At 39.3% G+C, this 25,214-nt stretch overlaps 1 protein-coding gene across 2 annotated transcripts; it reads right to left on the bottom strand.

Annotated features, from left to right (window-relative positions):
- Positions 1-1,935: 1,935 nt before the first annotated feature.
- On the bottom strand, positions 1,936-24,956 carry LOC121707749. Of its 2 annotated transcripts, XM_042090535.1 has the most exons (14): positions 24,698-24,956; positions 24,133-24,360; positions 17,427-17,507; positions 16,950-16,994; positions 15,282-15,329; positions 11,885-11,908; positions 11,539-11,562; positions 10,988-11,065; positions 10,872-10,890; positions 10,761-10,792; positions 5,010-5,056; positions 3,470-3,527; positions 2,930-2,958; positions 1,936-2,756 (listed from the first exon to the last, which is right to left on the bottom strand). In XM_042090535.1, exons 1-14 carry the CDS (start codon positions 24,867-24,869, stop codon positions 2,616-2,618), a joined length of 1,026 nt encoding a protein of 341 aa, XP_041946469.1. In that variant the 5' UTR covers positions 24,870-24,956; the 3' UTR covers positions 1,936-2,615. The 2 variants fall into 2 exon arrangements, with proteins under 2 accessions (XP_041946469.1, XP_041946470.1); XM_042090536.1 differs by lacking the exons at positions 11,539-11,562; positions 15,282-15,329 and having other exon boundaries at positions 10,988-11,078; positions 11,886-11,908.
- Between the last annotated feature and the right edge of the window lie 258 nt (positions 24,957-25,214).

Genomic DNA, 25,214 nt, shown 5'->3' with positions numbered 1-25,214 from the left:
TAACATGTAGCAGGGGAAGCCATTGCATAGACAAACATCACTTGACCTGTCATGGGCTATTGGCTGAATGTTTTCTATATTTTCTTCCATGAGGCCTAGCCTGAGTGACATTGTGTCATCAATATTTCTGGACTGGCTGTCACTTTAGCAGTTGATCCATTGGGTGACTTCTATTACACAGTGTGTATCCAATCGTGCAAGCTGACAAGCTGAAGTCCAACTATCCCCAACAACTTAGGGGTGAGTTAGGGGCCAAGATACAAAAGTGAATCCATTAGACAAAGAATGAGTCAGAATTATCATGAACCTACATATACTGTATGTTTTTATACTAGTGTACTCTATTTGTAACTTTCTTATCAAAGACAGTATTGAAGAAATCATATGTATATGGTGTCTGTCAAGAGGATGTAGTGATTCCCAGAGTTCTCCTTAGATAATTTGGATTGTCTCTTTTGATGAATAATTTTATGATGAGAGATTAGAGGCAAGGTATCATAGTGTATGACTCAGACAAGTCTGCATGTCAGCACGGTGGGAGTGTTTAGTGTCAGCATGGTGTGAGTGTAGCTGTGGTTGACAGGAATAGCTGTGAGGTATGGTTTGGCCAAATCATCAGGGTGCTATCTGTACATCTATAAAGTTATCTGTTTCTCTTAAAGTGTGTGGCAGGTGTCAAAGATAGAAGAAAATAATTGTTGCATGCAGTGTTGCACGCATGTGCTTGCAGAGTCCATCCGGCTGTGACCCAAAGCTAATTGAGGACATTCTCAGACATTACTGTTTTCTGTCATCTGTGGCACTTTATATCTTACTTTAACAGTGACAATATAATTAAAACCTAAAACTGCTCAATAGAAAAACAACTCAATAATACTGCTCAATAAAAAAAATAAGTGTCTTGAAATCATACACTATTCATACACATTATCAGTCAGACTAACCTATGTACCTTATGTAAAGAATGTTTGCGGTCTGTAAAGCTTTATGCATACACATATATATTTTAATCATTTGAATCTTAATGCCTTTTGTTCACAAAAAAAGAAAACACAAATGTGTTAGCATTGTCCACAGAATACTGAAGAGAGCACTTTTTTTTAAATGAATGATTCATGTTGAGCACTGAAATGACTGCTGCACTTTTCCTTTTCTGGACAAAAGGCCAAAGTCACTTCTCACCTCATTTTGAATGACAAGACATTCTGTCAACATAATAGAGAGTTCAGGGCCATCAAATGTTACTTTTGTCTGCATTTATACTATATTATGAAAAGTATGATGTGCATGGAAGGTCTTTGTTTGAACACATTCTGTGAGTGTAACACCTCCGTCCAGTCAAGTCACTTTACAAACACACCCTAACCACACATCCACTGAATACTCTGACACTTCTGAGACCACTCCAACTCCAAACTCTGACACTCTCTGTAATGAGTACATCTGCAATCTGTTATTTGTGGGGGTATTTAAACCTGTTCCTTTTTTGTACCTCACTATAAGGTATTGACTTCTCTGTGCCAAACCGGATTGCTGACCTTTATTCTTTGGAACTCAATTCTCTGGCTTTCCTGATGTATGCCTGTAGTTACATTACTCTTTTCGGTTTTACCTGTTGCTGAACATTTTTTTGTATTGCCCACTGATTCTTGACTGTGTGCTGTGTTCTAATGCACAAATTACTCTTCACTTGGATCATTTGAGTTTCTTCATTATAATGAGTCAGCAAGTCACAGAAGGAATTCAGCTACCAGCTTCAAAATTCAATCTAATTCATAAATCAGTGCAATCATAACAAAACAAATAACCAGTACGCCTAAACATAATGAACCATATTTTGTCACTCTATGATACAATCACTGATCATTCAGTTCGATTAATTTAACTTTTGTAGATGAATAGAAGCTCTGCAACACTTTTATTTGCTAACAGCATATTATAAGTAACAGTATCATACAATATCAAGCAATAACAAAAACGTTATATGATGCAATGCATTCTTCGGCCATACTGCAAAGGTAGGTGCTAAAAGTAGCCAAAGCCAAAGTTTACCAAGTAAAATACCAAAGTTTAAGTAAAACCATCTACAGTTTTTACAACTTAACACACATTTTCAAAACTATGGCTCATTTTGTTTGAACTATGGTTCAAACTCTACTGACAATTCACAAAACTTCACAAACAAAATGCAAAACAAATCAGCAAAATGAAACCCTAAACTTTGTGGGGCAGTGTCTTTAAGAAATACAAAGGCCTGTTTCACAGAAAGGGCTTTATGATATTCAAAAGGCTTATAATTAGCTTAACGTTTTGCTGATTGTGCATAGGGTTTTGCTGTTTGAGTGATTTTTCAGAAATTGTGTGATATCATACCCAAACTTTTGTGACACAATCAAAAACAATAAACAGCCATACACAGCAAAATCCATAGTAAAAAGTTGAAGACATATTTAGCTTTTTTTTCTCTTTAGCTTCTTTTGTGAATTTAACACGTGATACAACCAACTTCACATTTTGGTGGTTATTATCAGCTAAATTGATCTCAAAATGAAATTCCATGAGATGTATTATAGTAGCAGTGCATGGCTAATGTTTCCTACTGCACAGCAGCTGTATCAGGGCATCTGCAGCAGGCTGTAGGTCATGTTCTGTGTTACCCCACTCCTGTGGTCCTGCTGCAGGCTGTAGGTCTGGTCCCTTTGGTTGGTGACACTTGGCATGTCAGATATGGAGCTGTAGACATGATATGGGTTTGACTAAAAAAAAATGGAGGGAGAGGGGAAGATGGATAATAGAATCAGATAAATATCTAAACACCAAAATAGATAAACACCTTCAGTCAACTTGTGGAAAATGTATAAAAACATAAGCATCCGTTATTATTTTGTGAGAATTAAAGTCATAGAAATGTTTAACATTGTGCACTCACAACATCCTGTTCATCCCCTTTTTCTTCATCTGAAAGAACAAAATGTTCCCCATCATCATCCATCCAACGGTGAGTGGGTGGGGTTACTCAACTCAGGGGTATTATGTTAAACATGGCAACATTGTGCACATGTCTCTATTTACGTTTGTTGTACTTACATGTATGTGTGTGTGTGTGTGTGTGTGTTAGAAAGAGAGATTTTCTAGAACATTTGTCAAGTGCAGAAACTGATGAAAAGATCTCTGGGGCTGTATGGTATTCAAAGATACATAGAAATACTTTAACAGAAACAAGATCGGTTCCTCTGAGGAACCTGTCTGAGGAATAAGTCTTTCTCAGTTCTCCAGCAAAATAAGGATTTCCCACAGATATCTGTTATCTCAGTCTGACATTGCTACACACTATACTATCCTCACTTTGACATTGGTTTAAAGTTGAACACTATAGGAATGGGTGGGCCTTTTCGATGGTGACACTACTGACCAACAAAAATAGAAATATAGAAAAGGAGAATAAAGGACAGATTGAGTTCTGCCTCACCTGAAGCTGGAGGCACTGTGGAGATCATGGTGCAGGTTCCAGCAGGGTCATCAGCAACCTAAATTTAGAAGTACTGTTTGTAATGCATTTGTCCAGCCCAGGGGCATCACTAGACCCTTTTTAGTGGGGCACGTGCCCCAGTATTTATGAGCTGTACCCAGTAAAATCTTGTGTTCAACTTTTTAAAAAAAACAAAGGGGGCAGTGCATTCATGTAGATTGATAATATCGGGAAAGGTTGGGTTGGGGTGGTTGGTTGCGGGAAAAGAGTGGATGTTTTTCCACTCTAAAATGTATAAGATTGTTTTAACCCCAATATAATCAAAATGCGCACATTCCATACATGCCTGTGTCTGCGTAGAATCGTTCTACTACAGACAATGGTAGATCACAGCAGCAGGCAATGACACCTCCGGAGTTCCATAGGCATGCAAAACTGAAGGTTTTAGGCTGTCCCTGTTTGATCACAGGTTCAAGAAAACGCCTTAGAGTGGATATAACGTCAATGCATTCTAGTTATATTCGGTTATATTTCATGTACTTTATTTCAAAGTCTCGGGGAAGTCTTTTAGACATCCCGAACAAAGGTCAGCGGGACGTCAAGGGAACCCTACACAATGTCGAGGAGGTGACGTTCGCCAGGGGACCTTTAGGGGACGTTGCCAGGACTTTATTTTGTTTACTGGGGAGGTAACATCTGGCTGTAGTTGGGGGATTGTCTTAAAGTGCAGGATTAGCTATATTTCCCCCTCTGCTGGAGAAATTGTGCATTATGCTATTTCAAACTGTGGAAAAAGGTAACGATAAAGCACATGGATTTGTTTACAAGCTAGCGAAACGGTTAGCATAAGTTCGGCAGAACAGTGTGGATGTTACAAGGTAAGAAACACGATTTAAAACGAGTTTCTTGTTTTTCACTTCTCTTTCCGGGACGGTAGTCTCAATGTTGCAAGGTTGGTTTTCCGCCTGGGGAAGCTAGGGGCAGCGGGGAAAGTCACCATTTTCACCGGAACAGGTCATTTAACCATCCAAATGATTAAACGGGTTTATTACGTTGAAATATACTGCTCAAAAGAATTAAGGGAACACTTCAATCATACACTGGATCGGTACTCTGACACTGTTTGCTTCTGAGCACAAGTAAAACTTTTGAGGTGAGTGTTTTATTTTGCAAGAACTGTCAGACATTATGAATGTAGTTTGAGGATGGAGAAAAGGGTAGAAGGTTTCAAAAAATGTGTTTTAACAATTGTGGAAAACTGTAAGCATTCCCTTAATTGTTTTGAGAAGTAGAGTTGCCAAGTTCCCCTTTAAGTCTAGTGACGCCTCTGGTCCAGACCTGTGTGCAGTGAGTAGCGGTTCTCTCTTTGACACAGTAAGACACAAGCTAGGGACAAAGCTAGCAGCAACTTTTAGCCTCCTTGCTAACATGCCCTCTTCCCATGTCTGAAGTGAGTTCAAATCTGATGTGAGACTATGTTGTCATGCAACAGGTTATCCTGAAAATGTATACAAATATTGATCCAGAAACGTATCCTTACTGTTAGTGTACTGCTCACAGGTATGGGTACCATTTCCACGTGTTGGTCTGAAACACAAATAAGAGTTAATTGGAATGGACTGGGCTTTAGTGATGCTGGAAAGATATATATATATATATATACATACAAAGAAATATACATTTCTCTTTCAATCGAGTTCACTCAATGTTAATCAATGGGATGACATTTTTGGATGATAACATCGATCTGAACCATCCACCGATTTGAATCTCCAATCACCCATCTCAAGGATTTCTGCCTATATACTGTATATACCCACCGCAAGGTACAAGTCCTCTTTGCATTTTTTAGCGATCACAAAGATCTGCTAACCTGTGCTCAAGATCGAAGCCTCCAACCCCCAGGCAGGTTGAAGCTCACTGCTAGGTGGATCCTGAGTCTGCTGCTTGAGCACTGGCTCCCCTTCCAGTCTCTGCTTTGAAAAGCAAAGAAGAGCCTTTTTCTACCGCAGTACACCACAAAGCCTTTATCAAGGTGCCAATATTTTGACAGCAGTAAGTATGGTGGCAGATTACTGTCGATACCCAGTTCCATATGGCTGGGCTATCCCTGCATCAGACGGGCACGACCTGCCTGGGCGCTGAGCACGTCTGGGCGGCTCTCTGTTCACCTGACTGCTGCAACACCTCGCAAGGATGTTACCCCGAACACTTTTGCATCATGGTGTGCGAGACCATGCCAGAAAGTTTCTTACACCCTCTGAAAATCATTACGGCACTGACCAAGAAAAACCTGGTCTGTAGGCCTAGCCAACCCTCATAGTAATAGGTATATTTTAATTTTTTCAAATGTATTTATTTGTTGCTTTTATTTTTCCTTCCAACTTGCTGAGGCCCCCCTGGCACCCCCTCGCAGCCCCCACTTTGAAAACCACTGGGCTATACACTGCTAGTCACAAACATAGTAGCCTAAAGCATGGTTTAGTGGAATACCTGTTCCATATGGTCTCACATGCAAGAAGATTCCTTCAAATGCGCCGCTGACTCAAAATACAGATGCGCTGTTTGAAGTTGCACTGTTTGCGATTGAAAGGAATGACAGATGTCATTCTCATTGGTTCAGAGGATGTTATACGCCCAAAACACACCATTGATAAGAACAACCTTTTTGCACCAAGCGCCTAACTTTTGATCACACAATCACGCCACTTAATTAGTGAATGCGGACTGGCCACACCTTTAATGTCTATAAACATTATCAAGTCAAGTCGGCTTTTATTGTCAATTTCTTTACATGCACTGGTCATACAAAGAATTGAAATTTCGTTTCTTACTTTCCCATGCAGACATAGACATACTTTAAATACAGACATAGACATACTTTAGACATAGACATAGCCATAGACAATAAACATTAAATTAAAGTGCGAGACTTAAATATAGAACATATATCAAAATATAGAAATATAGGACATATATCAAAAAAATAGAGGTAGTTGTGTTGTATATTTACATAGTCTTAACAGTTACATGAAGTTTAAACTTGTGCTTGTGTGACCTGTATATTTACATTGATATGCAGTAATTTCAAGTATATCAGGCTTGATGTGAAGCAGCAACACGTTAGGGGTTAGGGTAGACAGGATCCTAGGTTCCTAGGTTCCTAGGTTCCTGGCTGGCTGGTGGGTGGGGGGGGCTGTCAGTGATGGGAAAGTGGGTAGATTGTTCAGCATCCTGATTGCTTGGTGGATGAAGCTACTTGCAAGTCTGGTGGTGCGGGAACGGAGGCTCCTGTACCTCTTTCCAGAGGGCAGGAGGCTGAACAGTTAGTGTGCAGGGTGGGTTGTGTCCTTGACAATCATTAGTGCTTTGCGGGTGAGGCGGGTGGTGTAAATGTCCTGCAGGGAGGGGAGTGGTGCTCCAATGATCCTCTTAGCTGTGTTAACAATGCGCTGGAGGGTCTTCCTGTTCTGATCTGTGCAGCTTCCGCCCCACACTGTGATGCTGCTGGACACGATGCACTCGATGGTCCCTCTGTAGAATGTAGTCATGACGGGAGGCGTGGCACTTGCCTTCTTCAATTTGCGCAAGAAGTAGAGGCGAGTTATGCCTCTGACTATCTGTTTCTGATTGTCAAAATAGAGCCCTAAGATCGTTATGTCTCGTCAAAGTGATGAAGAAAGGTTCGCTTTATCACAGAATAAACCACACTCATTTCACTTATAGGCTATTGAGCTATATAGAGCAGTGCGCGCCACATAGACACAGATCGCCATTATTTTTATAAAGTATTGATTCTAAAAACCTCAGAAATCATATAGGTTTTTGCAGGAGGGCATCATGATGCCTTTCTAATATCAGTACACCATGCAACACCAAGTGAGACAGAGGCAGAAGTGGTGGTTCCCCTCTCCTCACGGGGTGAGGGAGTCGAGGCCAGCCCCAGTACCTGTGACAGCCCTCAGGCTGACACAAGCGTCTTCCGAAAGTTCCACAATGTGGTAAACCGCGCTACTGAGATGCTTCACATCCCATGTCCAGAACCACCACCGGTGACTGAGACCAGGATGGATGGCTACTTTTTCGGGTTTGCCCCACAAAGCATATGATGTTAATTGTAAAATTGACTCCTCAGTCCTCACATAGCCCTTGCTGCCAACATTGCTTAGCCTTAGTTGTGCCCTAACTTGATATAGTGCAGCACGGAAAAGTCAATACGACCCATGAGAGAACAAAAACAAAGGCTAAACAGGCAAAAGCACAGTGCCCTTTTGGATGTGTTAATAGAGTTTAGTTGTTAGCGATTGACCAGGCTTTGCTTTTTCAAATGAAATGCGTTTGTTAATATAGGCTAGCCGATTGTCAAAATAGGGAAGTTGAACTGCGTGCCTATACATTTTCAAACCGTATAGCCTTCAAAAAACAATCTTAAGTAAACGTGAAAGCCTCTAATAATGCCTCAGCCTCTAATAAGCACAATATGAAGTAGACTAAATAAAAACATGATGTTGGGATAAACACCGACAGTAGCTATATACAGTAGGGGCCCACTACAGGTCGTCGCCCCACCTATAGAGACCGGTGAGTTCGTCCAGGGTCATTCAATTCTAATGGAAACGTGAGGACAGAGAGGGCCGAGTGATAGCAGGTTCCTGGACAAGTTCCCGCCTCCTAGGTTTTACCCCGAACGGCGATAATGAAACTTGGCTATTGGCTCTCTGGACCATGTCCATTGGATTGCTTCAGAATGCCCTATGAGGACTTGTCTCTCAAGATGTACATATACTGTATAGGGAGAGGTCTGTGATGGGAATCCCTGGAGATTGGTTCCTATTGGTTAACATCTCGTGTTCTCCTTCAGAGAACCAATATTATATCGATAATATACTTACTTACTTACTTATACTGAATAAGCAGGAATTGTTAGTGATAAGTATGGTTATCGACAGACATGTGGACTCGAGTCACATGACTTGGACTCGAATCAGACTCGAGTCATGATTTTAATGACTTCAGACTCAACTTGATAAAATTCAGCATGACTTGCGACTCGACTTGGACTTGAATACTATTCACTTGAGACTTGACTCGGACTTTGCCTTTTTGACTTGTAATGACTTGACATGTCTCGAGTCAAAAAAGTCTCGCCAGTCACCCCAGAGATGCTTTCACCTCGCAACGAGAAAAACAAAACACATAGTGGACACAAACAGGAAGAGCACAGTGATCAGTGCTGCTGTTACCACCACCACACGCATCACACACTATGTGTAGGGCACCAAGAGACAGAGGAAGGACCAATATTAAATAAATATTAGCTTTACTGCAAACTGATTTGCATTCTTGTTAGAGAACGTTTACAATGTCAAAATGTATCAACAGCATGTTACATAAAGATGATACTTTTCGGGTCCTCTCCATTAAGATCCAACTTGAACATATGCTAGCCTACTCCATTTAATTGAGAACGCATCTCAGCGCGCACGAAAGGGGAGAGAAACGTAGGCCTATGAAGGGAAATCGTGAAGGAAACAAAGACGAGATTAGAGGAAATTGCGGATTTATCCGGTACTCACTACTTTTATAAACTGTGAGAGCCAGGGCACTTTGACATAGGCTGCACTCACTGTGATTTGGAAAATGGACAAGAATATGAAGAGTTATCTTTGCCTTTGTGTAATGGAACTGGCGAGTCTTCAATAATTCGTTTACGTGATATTATCATTAGCACATGATATTATGCCGATTGAAACGCATTCCACGTAGCTAGGTGGCTACTGGCTATGCAGGCTTATAATTCACTTTTAATTGCAAACAGAAAATGTCTAGCAAGCATCATGTCATTACATGCTTTTATTTCCAAAGGAAAGAAAGCTGTTTGTGCCAAATTAATATCATGCTTATCATTGTTAATATTGTGCTATACATGTGGCACCAACAATGTTAGAGTTTGTGGACTAGCCATAGCTATATTTGAATGGAGCTGGTAAAAAAAGATCATTAGGAGAACGTGTGAACAGTGGCACACAATGGGCTTAAAGTGACAGTGCACCTTTTACAAATGAATTAAACAGCATCACATGTATAGTATTTAAGAAATTAATGCTTTAAAACTAAATTACTTTGTCATTATTATCCTTTAAATAATATAGAAGTGTTTTACTTTTACCTTTGTGGTTACTCAGTAATTTTGTGATTTATGCTGTATTTAATATGGCATATAAGAAGCTTAGTCTTTAGGGAGAAAATGTACTTTTTAATCGCAATTAATCTAGATTAATTCATTTCAAAATATGAGATGAATTAGTTATTTTTTTAATAGTTTGACAGGCCAAAACGTAAAATATTTAACTGCAGCAATTTACTAATGTAGCCTATGTGACGATTCTTCTCGTCACCATTTATTGTAATCATTAACCATGACCTTGGCTTCCCTTATGAGTCGCCACTGGCAGACAGCCTAATAAATTGTTTGCAGGCAAATCTGTGGCCTAACACAGTGAAATGCCATCAGTCAAATTATTACTCATCCTTACAGTGGACGCCACAATTTGGAAAAACAATATATATTTGCTGCTGTGCTGAGTGTCTTGTAGCTATCCATTTTGTACAGATTACTCAGGTAGGCTCATGCGTATATTTCACAGGTATGCACATGCATATATCGTAAAAGATTTCAAGACAGAACCATTGAACATATTTTAATCTGTATTTATAAAAAACATACTGTAGATTAGATTGATGTGTTAAAATTATGATCGATAGTCTAATAATGGCATGATTAAGTGAAGAGTACCTGATGACTTGTTCAGGACTTGAAAAAGGTTGGGACTTGGACTTGGACTCGACTTGGCTTTGAGCTGACTTGGACTTGGACTCGGCCCTTCTCTGTCTTTACTTGGGACTTGACTGCTAAGACTTGGGACTTACTTGTGACTTGCCAAACAGTGACTTGGTCCCACCTCTGGTATATACTCTTTTGATCCGAGGGAAATTTGGTCTCTGCATTTCTCCCAATCCGTGAATTAGTGAAACACATTCAGCACACAGTGAACACACAGTGAGGTGAAGCACACACTAATCCCGGCGCAGTGAGCTGCCTGCAACAACAGCGGTGCTCGGGGAGCAGTGAGGGGTTAGGTGCCTTGCTCAAGGGCACTTCAGCCGTGCCTACTGGTCGGGGTACGAACAGGCAACCCTCCGGTTACAAGTCCGAAACGCTAACCAGTAGGCCACGGCTGCCCCACTAATTCATATTCAATATTCATATTGCTTAGAATTAAGGACTTACGCTGTCGGATTATGTTTGAGTTATGCTTTGATCTATGAGAAAAGGAAGACAAAATACTTTAGTGATACACATCTACTTCTTTCAACAAACTGTAATATACTTCTATCTTACCGCTGTGGATTTGATCTCTCTAGTGGAAAGAAAAATAAGCATAATCAATTAGGATCTTGAAATTAGTACTGCCATCAGAACTATACTCCAGGACATGGTGTCTATACAATACTTACGGAATCTCCAGAGAACACAGGCTAAGAGTCCAATCACCAATATGCTGGGAGCAACCACCAATATGATCAACAGTGGCACTGATAGAACAGCGGAGATCAAAAACACAAGAAGTTACATAGTTACATTGATGGTACTTCAAGATCTGACTATTAATTGAAACATTGAAAGATGTATTTGATCTGACAGAGAATTTGCAAACAAGTAAAATATTTTAACACATCTTATCAAATCTTTTGTTTCCTAAAAAGGTACGTGACAGACATCCAAATCATGTCTTTGGAACTTTTAAAAGTTCAGTTTATTGTCACAAAGTGTTGAAGGCAAAAGGACTCTGATAAAGTACCACAAAAAAGTTCGATTTTTACATTGTTGGTGCTTCAAGATCTGACTATTGACTGAAACACTGCAAGATAAATATTTAATTTATGTGCATGACTATTGGGCTTAAAAAACAAAGGATAACATAAAGAAAACAGAACATCACCCAGTGGAAAAATTACAAGCTAAAATGTCTTATTTGCAAAAATTCAATTAAAAAAACCTAATTTACCTTGTGTTGCAGCTTCATTTTTTTCTGGAAAGGTAAATGAAAACTAACTTTAATTGTTTGAAATAACTTAATTTTAATTATTTAGGCATTGTAGTCAACCATTCCTCTGAGCCATTGTTACAGTAGGTGAGATTACTAACACAAAAAGTTAGATTTTTACATTGTTGGTGCTTCAAAATCTGACTATCGACCAAAACACTGCAAGATAAATATTTAATTTATGTGCATGACTATTGGGCTTAAAAAAAAAGAAGAAAAAATAAAGACAACAGAACATCACCCAGCAGAAAAATTACGAGCTAAAATGTCTTATTTATAAAAATTCAATTAAAAAAACATAATTTACCTGGTGTTACAGCTTCACTGTTTTCTGGAAAGGCAAATGAAACTAACTTTCATTGTTTGAAATAATTTAATTTGAATTATTTAGGAATTCTAGTTATCAATTTACTGTCACAAGTTATTGTGTCTTTAACAGTAGACACAGGGGCGTCAGACTGGGGCAGGGACGTAGCACAAGATCCTGGGCCCCTACATAGGCAGTCCTGATGGGCCCCCATGTTCCTCAACATGTTCCTCCTTTTATTAAAATAAAATATATTCCAGACTTTTCTAGAGCCCCCTCTCCCCTTGGGCCCCTATAATCAGTAGTGGTTTTACCCCCAGTCCGACGCCCCTGGACTGGGGGTAGAAGTGGGACTGATTACTAGGGCCATAAGGATGCAGGATGATAGGTAGGCTATCGCACTTTGATTATGTTAGTTGAGTATCGCTATGGTTGAGCACTAACCATAGACAGTAAAACATATGGACACAGCCATCCCATAGACTTCAAACGAGACGAGTGAAGCAAATTTGAACCCATTTCCTGTTGGTCGTCTTCAGTTCTTGCGTATCCTCAGTCCAGGCGAGTGAGAAACGTGACCTTAAGCAACAGACTGAAACACAGTCACTCGCTTGGTAGCCGTGCTAAGAAAATTGGTAATGTGCAGAGTGCTGTGAGTTCGAGTGCAGCTGTTGGTGGGGATTTGTTCTGACATACAGACCATAGTGTAGTGCCAGCCCATCAAAACATAATTTGTTGTGCTGTTTTTTTCCGATGCTTTCCTAAATATCTTACCCATGGACAGGGGCGCCGCTAAGTGTGTGTGTGTGTGGGGGGGGGGGGGGGGGGGGGGGGCTATTAATAATACTATATATTATTAGGGGGCCCAGAATTATTGTCTGTCATAAATGATCTAGCAGCGTACCTGCCCGTGGACATTCCCCCAGACTGCCTTTGAGTTTCTTATCCAGAGAATACAGTTACAGTACTTCGCTCCTGTGTGACGCTAAGTCCCATGTTCATTATGTCATGATAGCATTGTTTTCGGAAAAAAAAGTTTATTACTCAGCCGTAAAGTGAGTGACGAGGCTATGGCTTAAAACGCTTCAGATGTAACGTTATTTGATGTCGATGTGACGCCAAAAGGAATGGGGTTCAATAGCCTGGGTTTTCCCATGCTGCCTTACGCGCGCAATTTTATTCATGCTGCTAGGCAGCCTGGATTCCATGGAGCAAATTTTCGCCTCAGTTAGGGGACCAATCACAGAATGGAGGGAGGGCAGCAAGACGATGACGACACGCCGAAGCCGTTATGAGCTACGTACAGACGCATTTGATAGACATTCCTAGCGCCCAATAAACGGCTCTGTGCATTCGTAAACCACGTTTCAAATACGAGAAAATGGATGCCTAGTTCCCAGACCCCATCTCAATGAGATGAGGTCTGACGTTAGCCAGGCTAGGGGTTCAATGGAATGCTAGCTGGAAGTGCTCAACTTCTAGCCTCAGAGCTGGCCATAGTGTCTACGCTCTCGGAACGTTCGCCTATCCCCTTGGCGCTAACTGTGCCTTTCTCCAAGAGACACATTGGATTACCAAAAAAATAAGGAGAAAGAGGGAAAGCAAAATGTGGGAAGACAACTAATAAACTTCCAAAGAAAGGTGAGCACAAACGTTAAAACACAAAATCCCATGGTGTTAAACTGCTTGAATATATCCGCAATCATTAGTGTTAAAAACAAACTGAGAGACAGCCCATGGAACGAGCAGATAGTGGGGATGGAAGAGGAAATGGGAACTAGTCAGGGCAACGGCATTTTTTTTTTTTTTTGTGGGGGGGGTAACATCCAGAGGGGGCCCATCAGAACTGCTTATGCATTTTTGTGCCCCTGACAACATCCACTGGAGACATCACCTCTGTTATTGTAATCTCTGGATTATTTACATCTGTAATTGACATTGAGACCAGATGCAGATTACTCATCAAAAACATATGGAATGTTTTTTGTGACAAAATTAAATAAATAAATTAAATATGAAATAAATTATTAAAAGTTGAAATAAATAAATAAAAGATTAAATAAATAAATAAAAAGTTAAATAAAATGTGAAATAAATAAATAAATAAATGTAAAAAACATATATACATTGACATTTACATTCCGCACGGTCATGCAATGTGCCATGAAATAAATAAATACGTCAGTCACCCATCAAGGCGGGACCTAACCACTGATTGCTGCCTGAAATAACACGAAATGATCCAGCTCTGAGTCAGACTGCACTGGCTTGCTACCTGTGAACCACACTGGACTTGGACTAAGGACATAGCTCAGACTTGTATCATAACTCACGAAACATACAACAACAAGGATTTCATTCTAAATTCATACTTTTGGGAAGATATCAGGCGTGAAAGCGTTCTGTCATTTGATGGGTCTGTTTGCTGTGTCTGAGGGTTGATAGACATGCTATGTGCACATCTAGAGCTAGCGATAACAGTTAGCACAAGCGTTAGCTAGTTATCGACATCTACAGAAAGCGAACTTCTATCTATGGCAAACGACTTTGCTATTGCTTCTATTTATAGTAGGGTGCCCAGACGTCCCAGTTAACTTCATTTGAGCTGAATTCACCTCATTTGTTATATGATACATAAACAATAAAGCTTGAGATGCCCATGCCGTAAACTCTTATTATGTGAGTGTCAGTGCCAGCTTGCTAGCTTGCTACATTGCCCTAGCAGTGTCCACAACTTTTCAGAGACTTTTTAGTTCTCAATATGAGGGTATAACTCAGCAGCCGACAAGGATTTTTGACAGCACTAGATGCTATGCTTTTACGTCCTGATAACTCACAGCCAAGAGTTAGCAACATAGAACACAATCTTTCTGAATGAAAATGCCTAGGTTATGGCTGTTAGCAGTAGCACCAGCTTTTAGCTTCTATCAATGACTTTATTCTGATCAGCCAGTCATGCTCACAAAGCTTGATTTTTTTTTTTTCAGGCAGCAACCAATCAGCGGCTAGGTCCGGCCTTGATGGGTGACTGAAGTATTTATTTATTTCATGGCACATTGCAAGACCGTGCATATGGAATGTAAATGTCAATGTCAATGTATATATGGTTTTTACATTTAATCATTTATTTATTTATGTATTTAACATTTTTTTTATTTATTAAACTATTTATTTAATCTTTTATTTATTTATTTATTTATTTATTTCATATTTCATTTATGTATTTCAACTTTTAATTATTTGTTTCATATTTAATTTATTGATTTCATATTTCATGTATTAATTTAATTTTGGCACAAAAAACATTCCATAAAAACACAGCATGTCATGTAGTAAGAGTATGCAATATTTGTGAACATCTTTCAAAGATACATCAACAAGAAATGGCATAGCCTACCAGTATTTGAAGTACATGTTGGGCTCACTGTGGCGTCTACCTGTGATGCTGTTGATGAGAGAAAAGAGTAAATAAGTACAGTATTGTAAGTACATTTTTACATTTAAATACAGCTTTCACTGACCAAAGTGCTGTACAAAATAAAATGTAGGGTTATGAGTATAACTTTGGATCTCTGAAGAACATGAAACATTAACAAATGGGAAGTCATCTCCTTATGACATCATCGATCTGAACCAGGGAACCAGTAGGGGTTAAGTCTTTTAAAGACCTCAGACCAGCCTCAAACGAGTCCAGGAAGTGAAGTCAATTCCGGAAATAAGTACATAATTTACTTTACTCTTTATGGAGAATACAGCTTGAAAAAACATGTTTTCTTTTACAGTTCATGAAAAAATAGTCACATTAGGTAGAAGCTTTTTATTATTATTCGTAATTCACATTTATTTATTAAATAATCGATCGCGACTGACTGTCCACGTGATCTGCCAGAGTCAGCTGGGAGGAGCCCGTGACTCACGCATAGGGACTCACGGCAGATATTGCACGAAATTTTGATTTATGGCTATGGTTTAAATGTCCTTCCTATTCATTAACATGAACATGATGACTGACGAAATGACTATGATGTTTAATAAACCATTGTAGGCATACATTTAACAAGTTATCATTATATCACATCACTTAAGTGTTTTCTGTAGGCTAGGCTACTGTGTGACATGCTTTACACTACAGCATAAAAATCAACAATAGGCTATCAACACGTTTGCAGTATCACTGTTGCGGAAATCACATACAAGAAGGCATCCTCTTGATTGTTTGTACATTTTTACACATTCCAACATAAGGAAGCAGCATGAGGAAACTTGTAATTTTTCTGCTTTATTTTCTAACTAATTTTACAAGTCTGTAGTATCACCGAGTACAGTTGTTACAAGAGGGTCTGGCATCCCTTTGCTATGATGCACTTCCTGCGACGGTCACTCGTCTCTAAATGACTTAACTCCCTCCTTAATTTATGTTACTGTACACCAACTGGCCTGTAGGTGGCCGGACATAGTTTTCTGTGAATATCTCGAGAACCGTAGGGCCTTGGAGCATCACCCTTTTTTTTGTATGTTGGTCCCATGTTAACCCATCCCATAACCGCTCATTTCATGTATAGCGCCACCTAGTTAAAAATTAATAAGCAAAAGAATAGGTGTTGTAATCACAATATCTCTCTGGCTGACATGGTCAAAACTGCACAAAATTGAAATCATTATCTGAATGCATGCCAAGTTTTGTGGACTTTTGTTCATGGGGGGCCATACAATAAATTAATTTATGTGTACATTTAGTGACTGTACACCAACAGAGTTTTCTGTGAATATCTTGAGAACTGTAGGGCCTAGGATGAACAACTCATGTCTAATATCAAAGAGGTCCTGATTGTGTATTGTGTAGAGGCAGTACCTACTATGGGCCTTTAATCTAAAGAATTTATTTTTACATGATGTATGAAACAGTCATTTAAAATCTATTTAGCACAATGGTAAACATAACTTTATACAGCTGAGCCAGGATATTATTAGGTAATCCAATGAATGCATTTGTTTCTCTTGTGAAAGCACAAATAATATCTGACATAAAAAAATGTAACTTGATTTTTTTTTTTAATTAACATACCAGGATCAGATGTTGTCTGTGGCTTCTTTGTTGTAGGTGGAAATCCTGCCACAGAAACTATATGTTAGTTCAGAAGTATTATCAACCTTAATTACTAAGGTCACATCTAGGCACAACTTAAAGGAAACATTTAGCAACAGGGTGAATATATGCCCATGCATGCTGCAAAAAGATGCAATATGACTAATTCAAATACAGGTATAGAGTTGCTTTATTATCACAAATATACACCACTGTTGAATAATTGAGGCTCATTTTCAATCAATCCATATAATCCAGCAATCCATATAAGCTATGTCTAATTAAAGACAGCTCCTGATTGTTTAGATGCAGTTCCTACTTCTCACCATTAGCTACAGTATGTACGGTATTATACCATAAAAGCTATAATATGTTTATTTACAGATAAGGTGATTTTAAACCTATACACCTATGTCCTTTTAAAGAGCAGGGCAAGAGCACACGTAGGGTGTTTACCTGGGATGATGTATTTGGCACTGCGTGGAGAATGGGTTGGGGGCTTTGTGTTCACTGTGTAATTACAGCTGACCCCCTCAGCTGACTGCAGATGCTTCAGTAAATCTGATCTGCTTACATCAAAAATGCAGTTAGAATGTCCATCTTTTTGCTGTGATGGTTTACTCGTAGTTTCACTATGCAAGTGGTCTGCAATGAAGAGATTACAACTGATGACATCAACAGAATGCCTGTAGATTTCACATGTAATCATGGTGAGGCCATCAGCCTGGTCATTCACGCTGATGACGGGTAATTTGTCTGCAAGGAAACATAACAAACAAAACTTTCAAATTAGACAATACAGGTAATAGTCTGTTGCTTTTTAAGAAGTAATGTGTCCGGAAATATCTTCCTGCTAAACCAGCACAGAACAAAATTGCGCTTTAACTTACTAAACAATTACACTGTTTATCCTAATCAGATTTCTTGTTTTGTCTTATTTATTGGGGAGAATCAACAATCAGCAACCTATTGGCTTAAGCACATAAGCAGACAACATTTTGATGCAAGCATGGAGGAAAAGTTACAGAATAGATCACTTACCTACTGAAACAGAGGAAGAGTGATCAGAGGGATAGGAAACACCAGAGATGGTGTAGAAACACCTGACATCAGTTGGTGAATAGAGTTCTTGGCCGGTCAGCTGAGCTATCTGCTCCCCTGTGAGAGAGAGCTGGCATGATGCAGAGGTGCGTGTAATGCTCTGATCTCCCATGAAGTAAAAATAACACTGAGACGCAGAAGATGATGCATAGACCTCACAGCTCAGATTAAATGTCTGACTTTTTCCGGTCACTGCAGGAAACACCTTCACTTTTGGTTTAGGAAGCTCTGTGACACCAACAAACAAGGCTTGTGTCATTATTCCCCAGGGTCAAAAACATGAGTAATGAGTAAATATGCTTGTATTGTATTGCATTGTATTGTTGCAGTGTTTATATGCATATCAGCATAAATATCTACTTCTCCATTTCCACATGCATATCAAACATTCACACATACTATATACTGTATAACATTTAGCAACATACCAGTGACTTCCACAGAGGGGTCAAGATCATATAGAGAGCGTATCCCATAGCCTCGGTCTTCATAATAGAAACATCCCATCTGCAGTTTAATTGGTAAATTCTGTCCTTGCCAGCTGATGAGGTCACACCCGCGGACAGTGAGGTGACATATTGCAGCATGACGAGCATCCATCTCTTTACCCACAAAATAGAAATGACACCCAGACGCAGGGGGTGACCGATGGGTCCCACAGTTAAGCTGGGCTACATCACTCTCATGCTTAAGTGCAACGTCCAACTTCATTTGGGGAGAAGGCCCTGTAACACATTGAAATGTGGTTATACTCACACATACAGTACCAGTTATAATAAGGACATTTTACTATTTCAATAGCAGTGTTTCTATATAGTTACTCCCTTGGAAACACTAATATCCCCAAAGAAACATGTTTTCCAGTTCTTCATGAACCCACCACAATATCTTGTATGACTGGCAGGAGTAAATGTAAATGTACCATACACGATGGTCATTCAATGTGCTGAAATGTAAATCCAAGTAAACGGTGAAGAACTACAGGCCTTAAAAGGACCCTACCTAGCACAGTCAATGAGGCACTTCTTGATGTTTCTGAAGGGTAACGTCGCTGAGAGTCTGTGATCATGTAGCTGCAGGTGATGTTGATCTCTGCAGGTGGCATTTGCTTGGCACGCTTCAAGAGCTCCTGGGGCATGACTGAGTACTGACATGAGGTTAAGGATGATGATTCCTTTTCCCCTTGAATGTAGAAAAAACACTTAGCAGGAGGAGACCTGTGAGGAGGCTGAGAGGCCACACAGCTAAGTTGAACTGTGTCTGACTCTCTAATGACTGTAGGAGTAACCTCAATGTGGGGCCGTGTAGATCCTAGAACAAAGACATATGCATACTGATGAATATGATGAAATGCACAGACTTACTGTACCGGTATACCATAAGGCTCATTAAATCCAATCTATAATGTGCAATGAAAATGCCAACACTTGTGCTTTCTCCACAAAAAAATGTATAAGTAAGTAAGTATATATAATCTTTTGATCCAGTGAGGGAAATTTGGTCTCTGCATTTATCCCAATCCGTGAATTAGTGAAACACACTCAGCACACAGTGAACACAGTGAGGTGAAGCACAAATGAACATTTGTCTTGCTGTGGAGAGGCATTTATTTTTTATTCATTATAAAAAATAATAATTTCTTTTGATGAGAACTAAGATCATCCACACAGCAAAAACACAGGGAGTAATGGGAAACTGTTTGCTAAGTATATCTTTTAACCGATCAGAGTATACCCGTCATTAATTAAAAGTCATTCTTGATTAACATACCTTGGGAAAAGGTAGATGAACCTGAAGAAACATGGAAGAGAAGACACCATCACTGATGTTTAGCATGAAGCTCATACTACTAGTAATCAACTGAGAAACCACTAAAGATCAAGCATACCAGCCACCAGGGATGTAGTGGAGGCTAAACGCAAGTAAACGCAGTTTATCCACCTCTGAAATTTCAGAAATAGAGTTTATCCACCTCTTCTTAGAGTTTATCCACCTCTCAGAAGAGTTTATTCACCAATTGCAACTTTTAACATTCTAAAATCATACTCCACATTCACACTATGTAGACTCATCAACATTCTAGGAACCATTTGGTATTGTTATAAACATTTGACAATAACTTCCACCACCACATCCGATACTGCATGTTGCAGTCCACCTCACTGAGATCACAGAAATCATAGTTTACCCACCTCTTATTTTACCACTACATCCCTGCCAGCCACCACTAGTGTGTACTTTTCAAAACAATAGTGAGTATTACAATGGCAACATTCTGTATGCAATGATTTCTTCATTAATGAATTAAGTTCATTACACAATGCACAATAATTCACTTTTTTACTATGTTTATATAGCAGTTCACAAATGCAGTTAATTCTACCATTTTAGCAGTTGCCATGTATTGTCATGCATGTACAGTATGTATCTATTATATCATATCATTTTCTCATAAAAGTACAAGCTTGTCTTGTAGATAGTAGTTCTTTACGTCAAAGAGTGGAACAGAGAAAATTAAATCCAAAATTAAGAAATAATAAAAAATAGAAATAACTTACAGCAAAAATGGCTGACCAGGAAAACTGTCATGAGAAGGGTGAGAGGTGCCATTTCTACTTCTAAATATTCACTGAAAGGGATTCGACAAAAGCTGTCCGACTATAAGTGGTTTAATAGAATAAGGAAGTAACAGTTGAGAAAAAAAAACTAAAGCTCAATGATCTTACACTCAAATCACCACAGGCCTCATTGTGGTTAAAGACACATTTCTCAGAAACTACGCGCTTGTTGATGATGTTTCACTCTTAGTTTAACTCCCCTTGCTAAGATCTGAATTCTCATCAAAGAGAATACAGGGTAACCTATAATAAATTATTTGTATCTGTGTCGTATATATTTTGGTGTGGTTGTTTGCCACAAGACACTGTTTGCACGGCGTCCAATCAGATTCTCCTGGGCTTTGAGAAGCCATCTATGGCAGCCGAACAATGAAAAAACAGAGACATAAAGTAAAGAGAAAAAAAAACAGAAGGGTATGCTGCTGAGGAACCCGATGAGCCCTTTCAAAAGTATCTAAATGCAAGTGCCAACATTCACAGTCCATATCGTTCAATTCAAATTTGCTGTATTTGCAAATTTGATGTATTTTTTAAAGTATGATCTCCCATGTATGCTCCCCATTCACTTGTATAGGAAAATAACTGCCCAAAGTGCGACTTGACTAATAGGACTTAGGCAACATTTTGTGCAACAACAAACAGATAACAATCTGTAAAAAATAAATTTGTACAAGAACTTTAATAGGCAATCAAATCATTTGACAAATATATAGTTGCACAAATAACACTTGATGTGCTGACAGAGGCTGACAGTCAGATGCCCAAAGAAAAGCATGAGGTAAACTTAACTGAGTCCAGAGTGAAACCTGTGATGGACCCTCTTTGGTATAACTTTGCAGTCATTTCCTGTCCTTATACATACATGCAATACTAGCACTAAGGTCAAACACTGTACTAAAAAAATACTTCTTTACTAGATGTCTGTGGTGTGTGTGGTTATGCAGTCAGCTTTATTTTAAAAGAACTCTGCAGTTTGAAGGTTTTATTAAACTGCGTAGGCCTAATGATTAACATGCATTGCATGTTTTTACATAATCCTAAATGACTTCTGCATATTTATGATCAGAATTACTTTGCACATTTTCCTTCTGATGAAAGATTGTACAAATTTTCAGACACAAAGAAATTAAATGAAGACAGAAGGCAGACATTATAAGTCACAATCTAATCTAAGTTTTGCTGTTGCTGAAGCAGATAGCAGTTACCAAAAAGTGACCATAGAGGGCAGTAGATCCGATGGTATGCAGAGACCAAATGTGCTCCTCAGTAAAGTCCCAGAAGGATGGAGAAACCCAGAACCACACACAGGCACAACATCTGAGAGGCTAGTGGGGACTCAGAAGCAGAGGTGGGTGGAGCCAGACAGAAGGTTCCAAACGTACTGGAGGATTCTGCAGCGAAAACAAAGAGGTTTTTAGTATAAATTTAATAAATTTAATCTGCTCAATGAGTTGCTACAGTATTAATGATGGGAGTCTTAGGCTATCCACACTATAGCTTTTTTGTTAGAAAGACTTGTCACGATTCAGCCTCTCGTCCACATTACATTGTATCCAAGCTCCTGAAACGTAAACACTTGGATCCACTGAAGACCCTGTGTGTGATTTAAGCCGGAGCCCTGCGCATTAGGCCGGTTTTCCACCAAAGCTTCGTACACAAAGGCATAGACTGTGAACGTCTTGTTACGCATTGAATTCAATGAGAACCTCTGTGAGCTCCGGTTACGGGCTCTCACAGAGGTTCCCATTTAAACCAATGGGCAACACGGCGGACACAGTTGCACAAAGTTGGTGGAAAACCGGCCTTAGTGTGGACGATGCTGCTAGTGCTGGTGAAGCCATTTGACTGTGAAGGTGCTATTAATTCCCCTGTGGCTGTGAAGTTGCTAATACTTCCCTGTGACTCACTGTCACTGGAAACTGATATTGCTATTAACAGAGACTGTGAACACCCCGCCTCTCTGGCCCCCAGCCTGCATGGCCTGCTCCCTCCTACCCCTCTAACAGCCGCATTATTTAATGTATAGCCTACTGGCGTACCATTGAAAGTGCTGGTAGCCTAGCTCCTTCAAGATATAACAGCCTTATAGTGACCTGTTTGAATTGCATTGTGTAGTGATTTCTAAAGAGTGGAATGAGTGGAAACTTCACCTTCGAGTGTGGTAAAAATCGGATATTTCAGGCACCAGGCCTAAAAGCCCCGGTAAGAACCAAACCAGTTGGTTCAAATCTACACACCTATGGCTACTGAAAAATGTAAGGTTCATTAAAGCCCTCCTTACACTGACAGACTTTGGAAAGATTTGCAAAGTTTTGGAAAAGATTTTTGAAAGACTACAGTCTCAGACCCTCTCACATCTAAAGACAAGTAATAGAGTTTTAAGTCACAGACCATGATTTTGCAATGACTAGGGATCTTGCAGGGTCACTACTATTTACAAGACTGCAACTAGATTCCTTTAAATTATTACCCATCGTGCAATAGATATCAACAGGAACTGAAATTATAGCCTACTAAACTCAAAGTTATATTTTCGTGTTTATGCAGCATTGTTTCATGCGTGACATCCCTAACTGATATAGAGTTGTTCTGTCACGTGGAAGAGCCGACTAAAGATGTAGGCCTATAAGAAACTAAATAACAAATTATCATATTCATGGGTTTCATCAGGTCCCTTGCTACAGCCTTCCTGTTTGGTGTTGAAGAGAAGTCACTATTGGTTTTTATATTATAATATACAAATATGTTTGATATTGTCGTAACGGCAAAACTAGAAAAAGACTGACTCCGACTGACTTAAAACAGCTAAGATTGGCACCTTACACTTAACGATCTAGTTGACGGGAGCGCGCCGCGATTCCTGTACAACTCCCATGATTTCTGTCCGACTTTGGAAATTTAGTCGCCGACTGTGAAAACAGACCAAAATCGTACAATGTAAGGCCGTCATTATCAAATGTTATTTTTAAGGATTAAAAAACATCATTGTTTTTTTCAAACGAAAGTAGCCTAGTGGTAATTGGAGAAGTTATGATAATGCTGTTGACAAGAAAAAATGTTAGAAGTCAGTCTTTCTAATCTATCAAACCATACAGCTCTGGAAAAAATGAAGAAAACACTGCACATTTTTCTGATGTCATCCTACGGTTGCCGAGTGACATTCAAATGAGTTGACGGTCATATTCAAATTTGCAGTGAAAGATAAAAAGACCTCTTTGAGGCTTATTCTCACCATTAGCTATGTACGGTATTATACCATAAAAGCTATAATATGTCTATTTACAGATAAGGTGATTTTAAACCTATACACCTGTGTCATTTTAAAGAGCAGGGCCTAATAAGAGCACATGTTGGGTGTTTACCTGGGATGATGTGTTTGGCACTGAGTGGAGAATGGGTTGGGGGCTTTGTGTTCACTGTGTAATTACAGCTGACCCCCTCACCTCTAGCTGACTGCAGATGCTTCAGTAGATCTGCTCTGCTTACATAAAAAATGCAGTTAGAATGTCCATCTTTTTTATTTGATTTTTTACTCGTACTTTTACTAAACAAGTGCTCTGCTATGAAGAGATTACAACTGATGACATCAATAGAATGCCTGTAGATTTCACACATAATCATGGTGTGGCCATCTGCAGCCTGGTCATTCACGCTGATGACGGGTAATTTGTCTGCAAGGTAACATAACAAACAAAACTTTCAAATCAGACGATACAGTTAATAGTCTGTTGCTTTTTAAGAAGTAATGTGTCCGGAAATATCTTCCTGCTAAACCAGCACAGGACAAAATTGCGCTTTAACTTACTAAACAATTACAGTACACTGTTTATCCTAATCAGACTCTCACATTAACAGCTGCAGCTGTAATAGAAACTCTTAATTTCTTATTTCTTGTTTTGTCTTATATATTGGGGAGAATCAACAATCAGCAACCTATTGGCTTAAGCACATAAACAGACAATATTTTGATGCAAGCATGGAGGAAAAGTTACAGAATAGATCACTTACCCACTGAAACAGAGGAAGAGTGATCAGAGGGATAGGAAACACCAGAGATGGTGTAGAAACACCTGACATCAGTTGGTGAATAGAGTTCTTGGCCGGTCAGCTGAGCTATCTGCTCCCCTGTGAGAGAGAGCTGGCATGATGCAGAGGTGCGTGTAATGCTCTGATCTCCCATGAAGTAAAAATAACACTGAGACGCAGAAGATGATGCATAGACCTCACAGCTCAGATTAAATGTCTGACTTTTTCCGGTCACTGCAGGAAACACCTTCAATTTTGGTTTAGGAAGATCTGTGACACCAACAAACAAGTATATCATTATTCTCCAAGGTCAAAAACATGAGTAATGAGTAATATACTTGTATTGCATTGTATTGTTGCAGTGATCATATGTTTTCGCTGCCAGTAAATATCTACTTCTCCATATCCACATTACATCAAACATTCACACATACTATATACTGTATAACATTTAGCAACATACCAGTGACTTCCACAGAGGGGTCAAGATCATATAGAG

Source organism: Alosa sapidissima, chromosome 4 (assembly GCF_018492685.1).
Source record: "Alosa sapidissima isolate fAloSap1 chromosome 4, fAloSap1.pri, whole genome shotgun sequence".
Taxonomy (NCBI): domain Eukaryota; kingdom Metazoa; phylum Chordata; class Actinopteri; order Clupeiformes; family Clupeidae; genus Alosa; species Alosa sapidissima.
This window is presented reverse-complemented; position numbering and strand designations above follow the sequence as displayed.